Source organism: Puntigrus tetrazona, chromosome 6, assembly GCF_018831695.1.
Source record: "Puntigrus tetrazona isolate hp1 chromosome 6, ASM1883169v1, whole genome shotgun sequence".
In the NCBI taxonomy this organism is placed as follows: Eukaryota; Metazoa; Chordata; class Actinopteri; order Cypriniformes; family Cyprinidae; genus Puntigrus; species Puntigrus tetrazona.
The window spans coordinates 424,122-443,350 of NC_056704.1; the positions used below are offsets into that span (position 1 = coordinate 424,122).

At 38.6% G+C, this 19,229-nt stretch overlaps 3 protein-coding genes across 6 annotated transcripts in view; all 3 read right to left on the reverse strand.

Moving 5' to 3' along the window:
* Nucleotides 1-2,572, reverse strand: part of tpra1 (transmembrane protein, adipocyte asscociated 1) — an 11,799-nt gene extending 9,227 nt beyond the window's left edge. Inside the window, exons 1-2 of the mRNA XM_043241451.1 lie at nucleotides 2,373-2,572; nucleotides 1,491-1,666 (exon numbers count right to left, since the gene is read on the reverse strand). Coding sequence (XP_043097386.1) covers nucleotides 1,491-1,654 — 164 coding nt within the window. The 5' untranslated portion in view covers nucleotides 1,655-1,666; nucleotides 2,373-2,572. The remainder of the gene's footprint in view (nucleotides 1-1,490; nucleotides 1,667-2,372) is intronic.
* A 362-nt stretch (nucleotides 2,573-2,934) lies between these two features.
* On the reverse strand, nucleotides 2,935-6,437 carry trim107 (tripartite motif containing 107). Of its 4 annotated transcripts, none has more exons than XM_043241447.1 (2): nucleotides 6,265-6,437; nucleotides 2,935-4,805 (listed from the first exon to the last, which is right to left on the reverse strand). In XM_043241447.1, the coding sequence occupies exon 2, from the start codon at nucleotides 4,785-4,787 to the stop codon at nucleotides 3,348-3,350; it is 1,440 nt and encodes a 479-aa protein (XP_043097382.1). In that variant the 5' UTR covers nucleotides 4,788-4,805; nucleotides 6,265-6,437; the 3' UTR covers nucleotides 2,935-3,347. The 4 variants fall into 4 exon arrangements, with proteins under 4 accessions (XP_043097382.1, XP_043097383.1, XP_043097381.1 ...); XM_043241448.1 differs by having other exon boundaries at nucleotides 6,321-6,427; XM_043241446.1 differs by lacking the exon at nucleotides 6,265-6,437 and adding an exon at nucleotides 5,853-6,258.
* A 1,181-nt stretch (nucleotides 6,438-7,618) lies between these two features.
* zgc:123305 lies at nucleotides 7,619-18,659 on the reverse strand. Its single transcript, XM_043242506.1, has 19 exons — nucleotides 18,300-18,659; nucleotides 17,236-17,332; nucleotides 16,788-17,005; nucleotides 16,336-16,445; nucleotides 16,156-16,261; nucleotides 14,564-15,293; nucleotides 14,385-14,478; nucleotides 13,454-13,647; nucleotides 12,717-12,810; nucleotides 12,356-12,425; nucleotides 12,184-12,276; nucleotides 11,992-12,065; nucleotides 11,465-11,591; nucleotides 10,288-10,436; nucleotides 10,121-10,207; nucleotides 9,205-9,357; nucleotides 8,975-9,089; nucleotides 8,771-8,874; nucleotides 7,619-8,202 (listed from the first exon to the last, which is right to left on the reverse strand). Exons 1-19 carry the CDS (start codon nucleotides 18,489-18,491, stop codon nucleotides 8,058-8,060), a joined length of 2,952 nt encoding a protein of 983 aa, XP_043098441.1. The 5' UTR covers nucleotides 18,492-18,659; the 3' UTR covers nucleotides 7,619-8,057.
* Nucleotides 18,660-19,229: the final 570 nt, after the last annotated feature.

Genomic DNA, 19,229 nt, shown 5'->3' on the forward strand with positions numbered 1-19,229 from the left:
CACACAGACAGAGACACACACACACACAGACAGAGACACACACACACAGACAGAGACACACACACACAGACAGAGACACACACACAGACAGAGACACACACACAGACAGAGACACACACACACACACACACACACACACACACAGACAGAGACACACACACACGTCTAAAACTGGAATTTCAACTTTTCCTCTGAGATGGAAAGCACCTACCATTCATCCAACAAACACCTCCTGGGAACCAAAACTAGTCTCAAAACTAAAATTAATTTTTTTTTTTGAAAAAACGTAAATGTATAAATATGTTTATATGCATCTATAGACAACGGAGTTGAGTTTCAAGCGTTAATTAATGAAGAACCTCCAATAAACATAAAAGAGGAAACTTACTATTTCTTTATATAATGTTTGACCGGTTTATTCTCTCATTTTGTACATTAACCTGCTTTTATATATTAACTTCTGTGACTTATTTCAAAGAAATTAAAATTTATTTTTTATTCAGCGCTGGCGCATTGCATTATAAATAATTATAATGCAACAAAAGATATTTCAAATAAAATAATATCACCGTTTCCACAAAAACAGCAAATAGTTGTCGTCTTTTATAATATTCAGGGATGTTTTTTGATCAGCAAATAATTATATTAGAATGATTTCTGAAAAAGTAATGATGCTGAAAATACAGAAAAGTTATTTGAAATAGTTTTTCCGTTTTTTGATCAACTAAACGCAGATGAGAGACACTTCTGAAAGGTCATTTATTACAAAACAAGACTTTAATAATATGTTTTTGTCCGTTTCATCAAAAACGTTCCTCGGTTTGCCGTGATGTTTTTCTCTGAAGTCGACTTACAACAAACAGATGACCCGAAAACGACAGACCTGCTGTTTTTCTTTCAACGCAATTTGCTGATTTATGATTTTAAAAACGAGAAAAAGCTCGTCCTCGAAGCAAAACCCAGAGCCAGACGCCACTTTTAGCGAAGTTACGGAGGACGGTCCCGTTTGATAGAGTCACCACAGCACAGAAACGAAAGCAGAACTGAAATCGCGTCTCGAACAAGCGTCTCCTGTCAGATCAGACACAAGATCGTGTGTATCTGGGAGCGTACGAGCTCAAAAACTGCATTCAGGCGTTCAAACGTGGCAAAGAGCCCAGGAGCTAAATAAAAGTACACCAAATCAACAATCCTCGACTTATAAGAGCCATATAATGACAATAAAGACATGGAAAAGTAGTGCATGCGAAGCCTAATGTGTGCAGGATTGACCAAAAATACACTGCTTGGGTCAAAATTGGCCATTTTTATGCCAAAAAGGCATTAAGTGAAGATCCGTAAAGAAGATATGCATTGCTTGGACAACTTTTCTTAATATTTGGATATTTTATGCACGCCATCCTAACGAACCACACATCCGTGGAGAGCTCATTTGCTTCTTCACTATTTCAGCTGACCTCTGCGAGCGGTTCTGAGCGACAGGGCCGTACCTGGAGTGCCCGATGTCGTCGTACAGGACCTGCAAGCACCTGTGTGGTTTGGTGATGTTGCTCTCATGGTCAGGGTTGAATTCAGAGCCGTTGTCCGCGGTGGGAAACACACTGGCGTTGGCATAATGGAGCAAGCTTGCTGCATCGGTCACGGTCTCCAGCATTCTGGATCAAACCTTTGCAAAAAGCACAAGCCCTTCAGTCTGCGCTCATACTTGCAGCATACATGAAATACAAACACCTACGATGCATGCGAGCAATAAATAAATGCACGGGTTTCTAGGATAATAAAAACTGGCTGAGATCAGATTCACAACTGCGTCAAAAAATAAAAATTAAATAAATGTAAAAAAAAAAAAAAAAAACTCTAAACGTGAAAAAACTTAAAAATGAGAAGCGTTGCCTTGGCAACTAAGCGAAATAAAAATAAGTTTCATTTCTAAACATAAAACAATAATTATTAGAAAGCACATATCAATATTACTTTAGTTAAAAATTCAAAATACATACATAAAAATAAACATTCATTAACAGCTCTGTAATATTAACTGTTCATTTTACTGACTGGTTTAAATCAGGCATCACTAATGTACTGAAATTTGCTTATTTTTTTTACAAATCGCACGCTTTGTAGGAGAACGGAATGTAAAGGTAACAAAGTTTCTCCGCCGGAATGTGTGTGTGTGTGTTTACACAGATACGACGTTACATAACACGCAGGCTTCGAAACGCGACACACACCGACCCGAACGCGCGCACAAAGCGCCAGCACACCGGGATCTTCAGCGCGTCGAGCGCGCGACATGTTCACGCATCATATGACACATTTCACACACGGCGCGCGGACACATCAGCTGATGAAGCTCGAAAAACACAGCTCACCTTTAAACTGCTGAGGGTCTCAGATCAGAGCCGGCGCGCTTCGGTATTAACGTGACCATAAGTTATTAGTCGAGGCATAATAACTTTCGTCGGCGTGTCGGTGGCTTGTTGTTTACAGGCGGAATGAAACTGATGCGTCAGTCGCGACTCGCTTGTCAGATAAAAGTCGGCGTGAATGCGTTATCGTATCAAAGATGGCCGCCGCCTACGATACCTTTCACAATAAAAGACTCCGCTAGATACATATTTAGCCGCTACTTTTGTAGCGTATGCCGTACTTTAGCTTCAATTCATTTCACTTTATTTTGCGCTAATATTTATGTTTCGTTTTTGTTTTAATTTGCACTTATCTTATGTCACGTTCATTTAAAGCTCATGAATGAAATTTGTACACGTTTGTGTTTTATCAGTACCAAAACACGCTAACGTTTTTGCGATTATAATAAGGCACAGTAAAATTCATATAAAACAAAAATGAAACGAAGACCGCTCTTCGAGGCGACACTTCAAAATAAAAGTCGCCCTTCTGAAGTCGATGCAAGTCACGAGGTCAACAACAAAATAACAATACAATATTTATGCAATAAATAGTACAGTATAATGCAGTATTTAGAAAAAAGGTAGATTCTACAACTTATTTAAAATTTAGACATATAGTGTATTAATGCACGTTAAAAGAAAGGCACAGCATATAATCAGAATTAGAAATGTTTTAAATGCAATCTGGTCTTGTATTATTGAAGTTCAACAAATGTCACATGCTTAAAAGCAACATCACATGCCCGATGAACACCGTATATGATTAAATTAAATACTGCAAACAGAAAGCATGTGACGGTCTACTGTAGAACGATGCATAATTAAGCATTGATGTACTGCAACATGACATTACGAAAACAGGATAAGAATGGAGGAATGAGATCTATGAAATTATTTTAGCAATGTGTTGCATAAGGCGTAGGGTTTCTTCAGTCCCTAGTTGAGAGTTATGTGTGCTTTGGGCTGACCGGACATCATCCTCACAGCCAGATACACCGGGTGCTTGAAGCTGACGTTAAAAGTGTGCAGATGAGTTTTATCTCCACTCACGTCGCTGACGCTGTAAAACGCTAAAGTGCCGCCGCTGAAGCTGAGGTGTATCTCCATTCTCTTTAGAGACGGCGTACGTCTAAGCGGAGTGTCCTTGCCTTTCTCATACGCCCGCAGAAGATTATCACAGTACATGAGGCACCAGGATCCAGAGCTGCTCTCCAGACCGCTACCAGAACCAGATCTAGGCAGATCGCCGTAACACACGGCCAGAACCCAGGAGCAGCCTTCAGCCTGGAAGTTCCAGAGATGCTCTCCTCGGGCGAAGCTCTGGGAACTCAAAGCCTGGAAGAAACTGGAAAACCTCTGAGAAAGGGCCGGATACGGCTGTTTGGCGGCGCTAAAACACACCGTTTTGAGGTCTTCGGATAAGAGCAGGTTGGGGTGGATGGTATCGGGGTCGAAGGTCACTTCGGACGGGTTGAGAGCGACGCGCAAGGCCCGCTGAGCCGATCCAAGCCCGAGACGGAGTTGGACGTTTTGGTGCTCGATCTTCTCACAGACTTTCTTCAAACTGCTGGACAGCTCCAAATCGCTCGAGACGTCCTGCAGAGGCTCCAGGGTCACGCCGGACACCCGGTTCTCGACGTCTCGGACTCCATCGAGGAAACACGCCTCGTCCGTCTCGTCCGCTAACGCGCTGACCCGAAGTTCGGCGGACCTCAGCGACTCCCGGAGGTCGGACAGCATTCGCGCTCTTTTCCCAGCAGCGTCTTCTCTGGGTCTCAACTCGGCCTCCAGGAGCCTCGAAGCAGTGGAGCTGTAGGTCTTCACCAGCTCCGCCATTTCCTCCAGCACGCTTCCTACGTCCTTCCTCAGATCTGCGTGCGCCGCTTCCACCGCGGCCTCTCTGGCCTTTTCCTTATCCGCCAGGTCGTCTACCAGAGCCAGCTTTTCTTGGAGACTAGTCACGACGGGATTCAGCCTAGACCTCCGTTCGCCGGTTTCGTTCTCCACAAGGGAGCTTTTCCCAGAATCTGTTGAGGTGCAGACATCGGAGTCTTCTGGAGACGGCTGTTCATTGAGTATCTTGTCTTCTGCACCGGATTGAAGTTCACCGCTGATGCTGTTGGCTTTGTAGTTCTCCACTATCTGTTTTAGTTTGATGTTTCTCGGCAGGGACTCTGGGCTGAGATGTTCCTGTCCACATACCGGGCAACAAAGAGCTTGATCGAACCCAGACGTTTTGTCCCTCTCTGGTGTTTCCAGACAAACCAAGCAGAAGCTGTGAGCGCAGGGAAGAGTGACCGGGTCGAGGAAGAGACGGAGACAGATGGGACAGGTGAGGTCCGACTCCAGATACCCGTCAGGAGACCCGTGCGCCATGACGGTCGTCTTTGGTATCTGTGCAGTACAGACAGAGAGAAGTAGTTACAGAAATGCTCCTCTAGCTTTAATGCGGTGGTCTCAAAGCGATCCCCAGAGGGCCATAGCTCCAAATCACACCGGCTCGGACGTCTCTGGAGATCTGGAAGACCATGATTAGCTTAGCTTTATTCGTTTGAATAGGGGCGGAGCTAAACTTGGCAAAGCCGTGGCGCTCCGAGAATCGAGCTTGAGACCAATGTTTTAATGCAAACTGAAATAATGTGGAAAGACAAGACACCCTAGAAGCCCATTACCACCTAACAGAGGAAAAAAACACAGAATTATACATATGGCATCAAAAGATGAGATGTTACGTAAAGATAATGAAGAAAAGAATCCATTATAACAAAAACGTAATGAGATAAAAAGTCATAGTTATGATATTATTAGTCAAAATTGTGAGTTCAAATGAAATTCTGCAATTATTAGATAAGTTGAAAAAAGACATAATTATGACATTAAAGATGAGAAAACGCCTGTCATTGTTTTCCCCAACAATTTTGACTTTGTTATATTTACCTAAGCATAATGTATAACTATTACATACTGAGATAAAAAGTCAAATCTACACAAAATGACTAAAGTATGACGCTAAGCCATTATGAGACAGAAAGTTAAAAAGAGATAAAAATCATGATTCCGATATAAGTCATATAAGAATATAAAAAGAATATATAAAAAGAAATTTAGTAGGCCTGATTGTTATTAAATGCATTCTAAATTACGAAATAAACATAACTATTAGAAAACATTTTAAATTATGATGTCACAACTATGACGTTAAAGGTTAAAAAAAATTGTGAGAACTGTTTTTTTTATTTTATTTTATGTCATATTATACATCATATTTGTATATAATTTATGTCATAAGTTTGTTTTGGTTTTTTTTCTGTAGGGCTTCGCAAATGATAATGAGTTTGATATATTGCTGATATGACAGCTTTAACTGCGATTTTCTCGATATTATAGAGATATATTATATAGAGATCGTCCCGTCCTAACAAACTACTCACGAGAACCGACCCTTACGACTGCTTTTCTCATTTTTCTCCCGAGCTGAAGGCGCCAGGCGGGGGCGAGCAGCGCGCGACCGAGGCTCGACTCCGACACCTTCCTCCAGCCGCGAGCCGCGAGGTGAACCGCTTAGCCGCAGACCTCGCCCCGCCGTCAAACGCGAGCGGAACGACCGCGAAATTAAAAAAAAATCCTCTCAGAAAGACGCGGGCGTTTTTAGCCGTTCACGCGCGGCCATTTCCCCCGGTGCGTTTTAGCGCGTTCACCGCCACGATCACGGCGACGTCACGTTTTCGCGTGAACCGAGACGAGCGCGACGCGGGCCCGTTAACGCCGCCTCCGTCGCTCGTCTGTAACCGTGTTACCGATTCGGTTCCGTTAACGTCACGACGCCTCACGAAGGTTCGCGTAACGCGCTTACCTGCACGTTTCCTCTCGTTCATCTGACAGACGCTAAGCGTTTACAGCCACACACACCTTTATTTAAACAAACCGCTGCTTCCTCATGGATTCCTCGCGCCATTCACTCACACACAAACATGTGATGATGATGATGATGATGATGATGAAGATGTACGTGATCACGCACGACGAACAAACGGCCAATAACGTTAACGCTTCACAAAAAGCTGTCATTTATTAACATGAACGAGCAGCGAGCTCTACGTTAATTATACTTATTTTTGTTCATTAAAAAAATGGCTCACAGCGCAGATTAATATTAATAAACAGAAGCGATTTTTTCATAATGCATTAGCAAGTACTGAAATTAATAAATGCTTTAGAAGTAGAGTTCGTTCTTAGTTAGTTAACTAATTAATCTCATTGTAAAGCGTTACCAAAATAATAAAGCAATCCCGTTAATAGCCTATGAATAGCTCCCATTTAACAAAAAATATTTTTTAAGTGGGAAGTTGCCAAAAAACGTTTATATGCATCGATATTATAAAAGATTTACAAAATAAAATAATAAAACAACATATTGCATGCAAGACCATTTTTTAAAAATATTTTTATTAGGCTGCTAACATTTCTGGCCAGTTATTGTTAACATAAAAAAAAAAAAAAAAAACTTGGAAATCTTTAACAGAAGTTGATGTTTTATAATAATTTTATCCTTTTTTTTAAAAAAAAAATCTTTATTTTACATAACACATTTATAACATGTATTTTACGATATTTTTAAAATATATTTTGTTTAAAAAGTCAGACGTGTACCTCACTGAAAATAACATAATATGAGCCTATAAAACTCACCAGGGCGGTTTTTATCCAGTAGCTCTTCTTAAATAAAGTATGCATACAAGATCTCTGTGCATCACAGATCATACTTCTTGAAAACTTTATACATGATCTATGCTTTCTTTTGACCAAAACATGCAGTGAAAGTCCAGTCAGGTGAAATTAAAAGCACTTGGTGATTTTTTTTTTATTGTTTCAATGTTTGTTTTTAAATACAATAAATGTAAGCCAAATATAAATATATATATATATATATATATATATATATATATATATATATATATATATATATATATATATATATATATATATATATATATATATATAAATAATATTATATAATATTATATATATATATATATATATATATATATATATATATAAATAATATTATATAATATATATATATATATATATATATAAATAATATTATATAATATATATATATATATATATATATATAAATAATATTATATAATATATATATATATATATATATATATATATATATATATATATATATATATATATATATATATATATAGACCGTCTGTTTTATCTCAGTTTGAATGTTCAAAATAAATAAAAATGCAATTCAGTCGTACGAAGTATCTGCTGATAAAACAAACTCACACTCTTACAGTAACCAACCACTCAGAAAAAGTAAAAAAAGGTTTTTTTAAAAAGGAACACATAATATTATAGAAATAACCCCAGAAAGACTGATATGCCATTACCTGGATGAACATGCATTCATAAAAACCCCGGACTAGTGCTACAGGCATAGAGGGCAGGTTTATACGAAGGCACTGAGATGAATGTGTTCGTTTCTATCTGTGCGTCATAAGAGTTTCTCAGTGTAGTGTCACGCTTTGCTCGTTGTGTTTGTGTGGTTGTGCGTGTCTGCGTGTGTTCGGACGCTACAGCAGAGACATTCGGCTCATGTTAACGGAGCGGGTGAAAGAGAGGACGCTAGATCAGGTCAGCGAGGTCCAGCGGAGGCAGAGGCGTCCTCCAGAAGGAGAAGTGACTGAACTCGGGACAGTCGAAGGAAGCGGCGGGATCGTTACAAATGAAGGGGAAGACGTGATCCACCAGCTCACTGAGATGAGAGTAACTGAAACACACAGAGGAGTCGGAGCTCAGTGGATTTCAGGTCAACTATTCCTTTAATGAGCACAGCAAAAAAAAAAAATGCTTTTCCTACATAGGTTTTTTTTGTCTCGTTTCCAGCCAAATTGTAAAAAAAAAAATTCTAGACATGTAAAGAAGAATATTGTTTTCAGTAAAAAAAAGGTTTTTGCTAAAAACCAAAAAAATAATCAAGCAAAAGGGACTATTTTGTGAATATTATATTATTTTATATACATTATTATTTATTATTGTTTTCTGAAAACTAATAATATATATATATATATATATATATATATATATATATATATAATAAATATATATATATATATATATATATATATATATATATATATAATATATATATATATATATATATATATAAGCTATATATCACAAAAATAAATAATATTTTTAACAGATATTCACATATTAATATAGCAATTTTCTATAACAATATTACCGTCTCTACTATATATATTGACTAATGAAGGCAGCCTTGATGAGCAGATAAGACTTCTTTTAAAAACATCCAAATATGTGTTGTGACTTACGAGGACTTGTTTCCTTTGGTCTTTTCTTGTATGAGTTCTCCTTTGGGGTTCACAGTGAAGATGTGAGTCTCAGGTACACCAACCTCCTTATACGCATATGCATCCTACACACACACACACACACACACACACACACACACACAAAACACGGTCAGGCCTTCCCATGATTCCTGAGAGACGCACACGTCTGAGAGGAAAGCTCACGTTAGTTCTGTTGCCGAAGGCGGCGTAGAAGGGCTGCCTGACTGGACTGAACAGATCTCTGATATCAGTGAGACAGGCGATCTTAAACACCTCCGGCTTCTTCTCAATCACCTCCCTGAGAACACACACACACACACACACACACACACACACACACACACACACACACACACACACACACACGTTAACGGTAGTCTGAGCCTCGGTAGTCAGTCACGTGATCTGTTCACCTGTGCAAGGCTGAGAACAGGCTGCTGGGAGCCAGGAGCACCGGTCCTTTGGGTAAAACCGTTCCTCGGTCATTAACCCACTGCAAGTAACCCTTAGTGATGTCTGCCATGCCTATAGCTCGAGCCGAGCAGTACAGGAACTTATAACCGTTCCTGCAAGAGAAGAACAGAAGCGGAAATCCTTCTTAAATGCACTGACATTTAAATGCTTTTAAGAAAGAACTGAAACTGCATTTATTCGACCAGAAATGCAGTAAAAAACTGAAATATTGCAATTCAAAGCAAACCTTTTGTATGTGAAGATCTGTTAAAAATGCATTCTTATATGCTGCTCAAGAAACATTTTTTATTATTATTGTTGAAAACCGGTTCGGCTGCTTCACATTTCAGGGAAAACCGTGACATTTTATTTTTTCGGGATACTTGGGTGCATAGTAAGTTCAAAAGAACAGCATGCATTTGAAAAGGAGATCTTGTGTCACATTAAACATCTCTTATAGTCACGTTTGATCAACTCAATCCGCCCCTGATGAATTAAACCGTTAGCAGGGCAGTCAATAAAATTCATTTTAGTAATTAATATATGCGCTTTATCACGTAACGCATTCAAAAACTGGCCAGAACTGAATAGATTAGATCTAGGTCTTAAGGCGCGTTAAGGTTTAACACGTTAAAAACAAAATGTGATGCAAAATAAGCCTATTTGCATGTTGGACTTTGTCATCAAATATAGATAAGCGGTTAATAATCGTAAAGAAATAAACTGCATCCCTTCTAGCGCATGAAAAATATACCTATATGTGACATTCATATCTGTATCGCTGCCGCTTTAAGCCGCTTCTGTACGTCACAACTAAATGTATCATACAACAAGCGCTTTATTAACTAGTTATGATTTAGCGTGTGCGTCTCTTACTGATGTATTTTGTGATACAGCTTGGCGATGCCGTGATGAGTCCAGTCTTTCCCCAGCTGTGGTAAAATGTGCCCCAGAGCGTCTGACCTGACACGGAGAGAGAAAGACGAACGGCCGTCAGCCTGCGCTCACGGGTGTTAACTCAGAGCCGGTCTAGAGAGACTCACTTGGTGATGGTCCCGTCGATGTCCGAGATGACGATCTTGTCGTCGTACCTCCAGAGGTAAATGGCAGCTTCACAGCGGCAGGTGCCCTGATACTGCGTGGTCACACTGAAGACCACCGTATTAGCTCCTTCACGCAGATTCAGACTCTCCTGCCATGAACACACACACACACACACACACACACACATCAGACATTCAGACACGCCTCTACACAGCTCCAGTTTAACAAGAGGTATGTATTTATTTAATGCTGCATCAGCATCTTAGGCTACTTTTTTCTTTAATCACAAGAGGTAGCTTGTTCAGTAAGAAAACTTCAGGTGGTGCTACAATAAATTTATTTTATTTAACGTCATTTTAATGACATTCACATCAGTCTTATTTTCAAACCTAAACGATGATTGTAAAAACCATAAAGGTTGACTGAAAATATGACTTCTGTCTCGCAATTCTGAGAAAAACAAGCTGTTTGTGGATGGAATAAAAAAGTAATTTTGAAAAAAAGAAAAAAAAGATGAATATTATAAAAATTCCAAAAATAATAATATTAAATAAAACACATTTTTGCCATTTAAAATAATGGGGTTCTATTTGAATGCACTTTAAAATATAATTTATTTCTGTCATGAAAAGCCGAATTACGCTGATTTATTAATAGAAATATTAATGTTGGCAAAGGTATGATGGCAATTTTTTTGGAAACTGCAATTGTAAGAAAGAAGAATAATTTCTATGTAGAATAAATGATCTTCTGTTTAACATTTTAACATAAAAAAAATAGGTTCTAAAAAAAATATTAAGCAGCAAAGTTTCCATAATAAATCAGCATATTATTATGATTTCTGAAGGATCGTGTGACACTGAAGACTGGAGTAATGATCCTGAAAATTCAGCTTTGCGCTACATGAATAAATTGGATTTTAATGTCTATTAAAATAGAAAATTGTTGTTTTATGTCACGATAATATTTTACATTTATTTTATATTTTTGAACAAATAAATGCAGCCTTGATGAACATAAGAAACATCTTTAAAACATATTGAAAAGTATATACATACTGCTTCTTATTTAGTTATTTTGAGATCAAATTTAACTAAACATGAAAAAACAAGTCCATTTAAATTTCCAATAAGGTCTTCCACTAAACGCAGATGATGTTGTTGATATGACTCTTACGATCTGCTCCGAGGTCAGCCGGAGGGATTTGCGGTACATCTGACTGATGCACTGCGCCGTGTTCACCGCCTCGCTGTTCTTCCTCGAGGAGACCGAGCCGTCCTCATCGCTCGAGAGTTCAGATTTACTGGGTCAAAGATCAAATAAGCAATACACAATCAGCCAGTGCTCTGTGCTAATACTAACCTTCGTCACGTTTAGCTGGAGAAAGGCTCGGTATGTCAAAGGTCAAGCGCTCATGTCCGTGCTGCTTTCGTAACGAGCGTACAGATTTATGCAATGTTATAAAAGGTGCCCCGAGACATCGAAATGCTTTAAGATGTGGTGCACACATGCATGCAATTTAAAGGATTGCTCTTATTTGTCATGTAGATTTGTACTTTATACCGACAGCTGCTGGCGTGGATTGGTTATAAACGTATGCCGTTTTCTCCTAGCGTGCATGCAAGTTAAAACAGTAAACAGATTCGTCAAACATCCCACTGAACTATCTGAATTAATTGCATGCATGCAAACACGCGTCTCACTTCAGTGGAGAGTGTCCAGCGAGAGCGGCAGATGCTTCAAGCTGGTTTCCCTCTGTATCAGACTTCTGGCCTCCCTAACATGAGAAAAAAAACGAGCAGTTCAGCATTAGAGATATACAGGTCAGCAGATAGTGTACTCGTCGTTCTCTTAAAGGGGCAGCGCACAACAGAGCTTAGTTAAACAGCTTTTACCTCAACGTGGTTCAGATTTCTCCTCCTCCAGGAGAACCACCAGCGGCCAGACTTTTTTGGCATCTTATCTTTGACCAGTTGCTCAATGGTGCTCTACAGCAGAAAAAAACAACCATTATCTCTGAACGATTTGCCATTGACGCAGTAATCAAAGACCTCTGACCCGACCTACCTTTGGTAAAGTCTTCTGGAAAGCCTGAACAGACAGAATCATTGGCGCTGCCACGGCCCAGTTATAATATCTGAAACAAATTGACCACAAAAATAAACAAGAGCTATATCGCAATATTATCATAGTGCATATGTGATAAAAAGACCATTATAAAACATCTCTGGCTCTAAAATATGATGGATGAGCCACATCTGAAGCCGTTAACTACATCGCAGCTTCATAGAATATTAATGTGCAACAATTGTTGGCATCTATAACCAACCTAAAGTTAGACTAACTGACATTGTTGTACTACAGATTGCTGTTATCAACCGTTTTTATTGGCTGCCGCTTGAATAAATGAATATTAACACATGCTGACTTTGAGTTGATGCAGATGACAAGGTTTGGGTCTTCAATAATTCCAGGGTTGTCGACAAAGTCTTGAAACTTGACCAGATGCTCCATGAACTTTTCTGCAAAAAAAAAAAAAGTAAAATACAGGAAGAGCCACTGGCATCAGCTTTAATCATTTTTCCGTCCTCGCTGAAAATAAAAAGTTGCATTAAACAAAAAAAATAATAAAAATCACAATCAGTCATAATATATTCAAATGTTGAATATATGTGAACCTGGAACACAAACATGTTTGAAATTGAGAATTATACGTATAAATAAATGAATAAAATATTAACTGACGTGTAGTTTGTTAGGACAGAACAATATTTGGCTGAGATGCAACTACTTGAAAATCTGGAGTATGAGGGTGCAAAAAAAAAAAAATCCAAATATTGAGAAAATGACCTTTAAAGTCGTCCGAATGAAGTTTCTTAGCCATGCATATGATAATCAAATAGTAGGTTGATTTACAGTAATCAATTTACTAAATATCTTCACGGATCTTTACTTAACATCTTAATGACTTTTGCCATAAAAGAAAAATATATTGTTGGCTATTGTGGTTTTGTGTTCCAGGGACGCACGTGATTATTTGGAGCAGGAGTGTAGACTAATAACCTACACAAGCACGGTGAGACAAAATCAGAAACTGAAAAACAAGAATACTGTTGACTGGCGGAGACTGATGGGTTCGGACACGGAGCCGGTCTCGCTCTTCACCTTTACTGATCTGACTGATGTCTCCTCTGCCGCACAGAGACATGGTGACGTCCAGCGCGTCTGTGGTGGAGTCGGACAGGTACTCGGTGCCGCTGTCTGCGTTGGCGCTGCCCAGAGACTGAGGAGAGAGCTGATCCGAGGGAGGAGACGGATCCGGCCCGTGAGCGGAGCGCTGATCTGACGACTCGGTCTCACTGAACACACGGCACACGGCAGGATTCAACTAGCGTCAAGCATCTCAACGTTCCCACTCATTCCTTTTATTACGCTTTTACATATTTAAATGAATAATTGTGTCCACAGCTGATCATAACTAACCCTCTCTAATTCATTTATTGACTACTTAACCTAATAATAACAACTATCTATATGTTTTATTTTTATTTATTATACATTTCATAAAAAGCCCTAAGGTACTAGCTTCATGCTTGCTATTATTAATAATAATACATTTTCAATGGTGTAGTGTCACAGTCATTTTTTTATTGTGTCAAAAAGTAAAAAGGCAGAACAATAAAATAGATATTTTATGTAGTGCTGTCAAACGATTAATCCCATCCAAAATAAAAGTTTGTTTACATAATGTGTGCACTGCATATTTATTTTGTATGTGTGTGTATATATATATATATATATATATATATATATATATATATATATATATATATATATATATATATATATATATATATATATATATATATATACATTATTAAATTATATACATATAGTATATAATTTTCAATTATCTAAAAATCATTTAAAGGAAAAATAAATAAATAAATAAATAAAATAAATAAATAAATAAATAAATATAAATATAAATATAATATATATATATATATATATATATATATATATATATATATATATATATATATATATATATATATAATTTTTCTTGAACATGTTGGCTATTAAAGCTTCTAACCTCTTTGGAAAATAGAGGGCAGCAACTTCAGGGTCAAGACTGGAGAGGTCATCTAGATAGATATCAGATGGTCCTAAATGATGACTCCTCTTGACTAGAAAGACAACACGCACAGTTGTGGTGAAATTTTTCAAATCATGTGAATTAATGGAATAAGCAGAGATAACGTAACCGGCTACCTTTCCTCTTGTCCTGAGAGTCTGCTGTTTTCGAGGACTCAGGAAGCATGGAATCCTCTGATTTGATGCAGGACTCCAGAGCTGGCGTCACTCCGACACTGTCTGCGTTCTGATTGGTCTGTGAAGCCTCTAACCCCGCCCCCTCCTCCAAGTCTCCCACAGAGCTCTGGTGTTTCGGTAAAACAGTGACCATGGAGTTCAACTCCGTTTCCGCTTCCAAAACCGTATTTGATTGGGCCTCATCGAACGCGATGGTTTGGATCTGGGATGCGAGCGAGACGTTGTTCTCATCCCAGGATTCTTGGCTTCCCACGAGAGCCACGGCATCTAAACTAGAACTGCTCCCGTGGATTGTGTCGGTAGAGCTGGTCATAGCGTGATTGTCTGTGCTGCTAACTAAGTCTTTGGTCTCTGCGTTTTCCAGAGCAGTCCAGGCCTGTGGGAAGGAGTCGTCCGTGGACTGAAAGGTCATTGTGTGTGTTTCGGTGACCTTGCCGTCCAGGTGTGTGTTAACTGAAGATGAAACAACTGCGTGAGCGTCATCTAAAGGAACAGAGCTGGTCGTTGCAATCTGAGGTTGGGGTCTCAGCACGGTCACCGTCGCTGTAGAGTCAGAGCCGTCCACTTCAATGGATGCTTGTCGATGGATGGTGCGGAAGTGGGAGTGGCCAGAGGGTGTGATGGGCGGATCACGCAGCGAATCAGACTCATCCCTCTCTGCCGGACACACCTACACAAACACAAGAAACAATGAGTCAACTGCTTTGTGCCCTTATAAGGCAGCAACTTAATAAAATTAACAACAATATTTTAATATTTTACATTCTATGTGAATATATGCGAAACTGTAAATTATTTTTGCGATGTGAATTTATGGGATTTAGGTGATTGATCATTTCTAATATTAAAAACAGTTTTTTTGTATTATTTTAAATGCTGAAACACTGAAATAAAATGAAATATTTAAAAATGCAAATTTGTTCTTCGGTGAGGTGGCAAGGGAACGTTTTTGTTGTCACGTATTTTAAATTGCTTCACTAAAATAACCAAAACTAAATAAATTAAATTTTATAAAATAAATAAAAATTACATAAACATATTAAACTAATAAAGCAAACAAAACCAAAAATACCCAAAACATTATTAAAAATTAATAATTAATTAAAAATTAATTAAATACAAAATATTAACAAAAACTATGACAGTATATAAATGATACTAAAATAACACTGAGCTGTTAACGGTTACTCACAGATGCCCACAAACAGAGCTCAAATAGTCTGATATTAGCAATAATTAAAATATTGTAATTTTTAATAATTTATCTTTTTTTAGAGATAAAATAATTTATATCTATTTTAACAGAATATAAAGAATTCAAAAGAATAGCATCTTGGATGCTTTTTTGTTTTGACTGAGCTGAACGCAATGCATTCTGGGATTGATAGAGAAACAAAGTATAGTAATATAGTTTTATAAAAGACATATGATGTCGAAAGATACTGCCTGCGTAGGTGGCTCAATGGGTTTTGGAGCATTCTGACATTCTGGACTTGATCTGTGGTGAAAGCTGCATGCATGCTGTATGGTACCTTGGGAAAAGCGCCCCAGTTCCACTGCATCTGAGGCCCCAGAGACTCCTGCGGCTTACACAACTCTGAATCACTCTTAGGAGACGAGGGACGACTGAAGAACACACTGCAGACAGAGACGGCACAAGTGAGCAGGGCTTTGGAGGCAGACAACACGTGAGCCGAAGGACATTAACAGACCTCTCATTAACAGAACACTCTCCGTCAGAGTGAGGATGAACGTCTCTGCTCGGAGCTCCAGGCGGTTCCTCGTAGGGTTCCTCTGAGAGCGAGTAGTACACTGACTTACTGAAGAGAGCAAAAACAATTCTTCGGTGACTGGGTTCATACTGTAAGGTGATTGTCTTTGGTCGAACACGAAAGAAGTTATGGCTTCTTCAAAACATCTTCTTTTCAATGTTCAGCAGAAGACAGAAACTCATACAGGACTGGATCCACATGAGAGTGAGTGAATTAGTTTGTGTGCGAACTATCACTTTACCGTGGAACATAACGTCCACACTAGAGGTGTATTAACTACTGGCTACAGAACTACCATTATGTTTTAACTAGGTTTAATGGTACAATGCAAAAATAATTAGCGGCGGCTTAAACACTGCTGGTGAAGCAAACAGGGAGCTTCAACCAATCTAACCTGCCAAAAGCGACTCTTCTTTAAGGACGTCTTGATCTAGGCTCTCCCTCTCGTCTGAGGAGGAGCTGGCCTCCTCACGCAGATGCGCTCGCTTCCTGCGGCGTTTTTTGCGGCGGCTGGAGGAGGACGTGACGCTGCAGGGAGACTCGGTCATCTCTGACACTTCTGTGACGTCGGTGGGGATCGGAGAGGAGCAGAGGTGAGAGGAGAGAGAGAGAGAGAGAGAGAGAGAGAGAGAGAGAGAGAGAGAGAGAGAGAGAGAGAGAGAGAGAGAGAGAGAGAGAGAGAGAGAGAGAGAGAGAGAGAGAGAGAGAGAGAGAGAGAGAGAGAGAGAGAGAGACAGAGACAGAGACAGAGAGAGAGACAGAGAGAGAGAGACAGAGAGAGAGTTTTGTGAAAACCACAGCAGAACATTACAGAAGAGCGTTCTCAGTGATCCAGACACACCTCAAAATCCTCATTCTCCTCCACGAAGAACGCCTCTCCGTTATCTCCCAGCTTCATGTGGAGACTCACAGGCTCTCCATTGATCTCAATGTCCACCTGAGGAGGAAACATTACAGCAGCAGGATGTCTTAGGCCTGAAAACCAAGGAAAGTAAGATTTTCTTCCCTCGTTGGAAAGAAATGATGTGCTAATGATGTAGAAATACTAGCCTCATTCACTACAAATGAAGACCATTGTTTACAAGAAGTCTGTTACATAAAGAAAGCTTAAGGTACAGAAAAAAAAAAAAGTTTAATTCTAATTGCGAGAGAGTAGAACGTTGCATTAAGTTTGTTGTAAAATAAAATGTTAAATTCTGCTGAAATGAAATTTCAAGCCTTTAAAAAATGAACAAGAGTTACACTGTTAAGTAAAATTAAGTTTAATTGAATTCAAAATAAGCTAAATGACATGCAATTGAATTGTTGTTGAACGTCATTTTCTAATTGCCATTAAATTAATATAAAATAAAAACGGTCAAGGTTTTAGTTTAAATGAAATGAAATTTATCCTTTTAAATCTTATTACTTTACAGAAAATTTATTGGCAACTGCAGTGGAATTTCAACTTAACTGAACTTAATTTCATTTGAAAGCAAATTTAATGTAAGGCAAACAAACATTTAGCAAGATTATTTTACAAGTGAAGTGAAATGTAGTTGCTGCTGAATGGAAAAAGGGGCTAGCGTTATACTTCCTTTAAAATAACAATAAATTAACTCAAGTTTAATTACATTAAAATCATGCCGCTGGTAAAAGAAAATCTGATGTAAAAATAATGAATTAAATAAAAGTTAAATTGAGTTGGCATTGCTGTTAAATTAAATCATGACAGTCACCAGTCACCAAAGACAGAATGGGCTGCGTCTTTCACACTTATATAAAAACGCTTGCACGTCTTGATAGTTACTTCCTGCTAACAAGATGCTCTACCAGTAGTCTCGTTTAAGTTTGCCAAGTTCTGAGAAAGAGGAACATTCAGTCCAGAACAAACACAGCTGGAGTTTAACAAACGTCACGCTCACCACTTTCTCTTTGGAGCGCAGGACCCCGAGTTTCCCGAAGCGCACGTGAAACGGCGAGCACTGGAAGCTGCCGTCCGGCTGCCGCACCACGATGACGTCGATGCCTCCGGTGAGCGTGGCCGGATTCAGGCCGCGATACAGCTCCTTCACCGTCACGAACACGGTCTCCGCCAGCTGACCCACGTAGTTCATGGTCTGGGACTGAAGGACGAGAGACGCAGCTCAAGATCGTAAGAGTCTCACAAGCGCGACTGTGACCTTTGCGCGCGGAGCAAAAGTCAGACAGCGCCGCGTCTCGACTTTATCATCGTGACGTGGTGGAAGATTTGAAGTCACGCCAAAAACCGCATTGCCAACGTTTGTAAAACTGCATCTGACGTCATACAGATCTGATAAAAGCATGCTACGTAAAAGTACTTGGTGTGTTAACAGACTAGAAGGACCGTGCTTCCTCCTCGTCTCTGTATTAGTGAGGCAAGTTAGTTTGGCTTAGGATAACCTGTACTGATAAATCATTCACAGTAAGATCAGGAATTAAAGAGAAGGGTAACAGTGTGAAACATGATTTGACCTATTGTTGATACTAAGAAACACCTCAGCGAGCTGAAACCTCTCCTTTTATATTCAAGCTCACGGTGCTTTTACATCACAGTTAGTCTGAGGACAACAAAGCTGGTAAAAAAAAAATAAATAAAATAAATGAAATAATAATAATAAATAAATATATATAAAAATAAATATATATATATATATATATATATATATATATATATATATATATATATATATATAAAGAAAAATAAATAAATATAAAAATATAAAAATAAATATATAAAAATAAATTACAAATATATATATATATATATATATATATATATATATATATATATATATATAGAGCCTTATATAAAGCGTCCCTCCAGCCTCAAC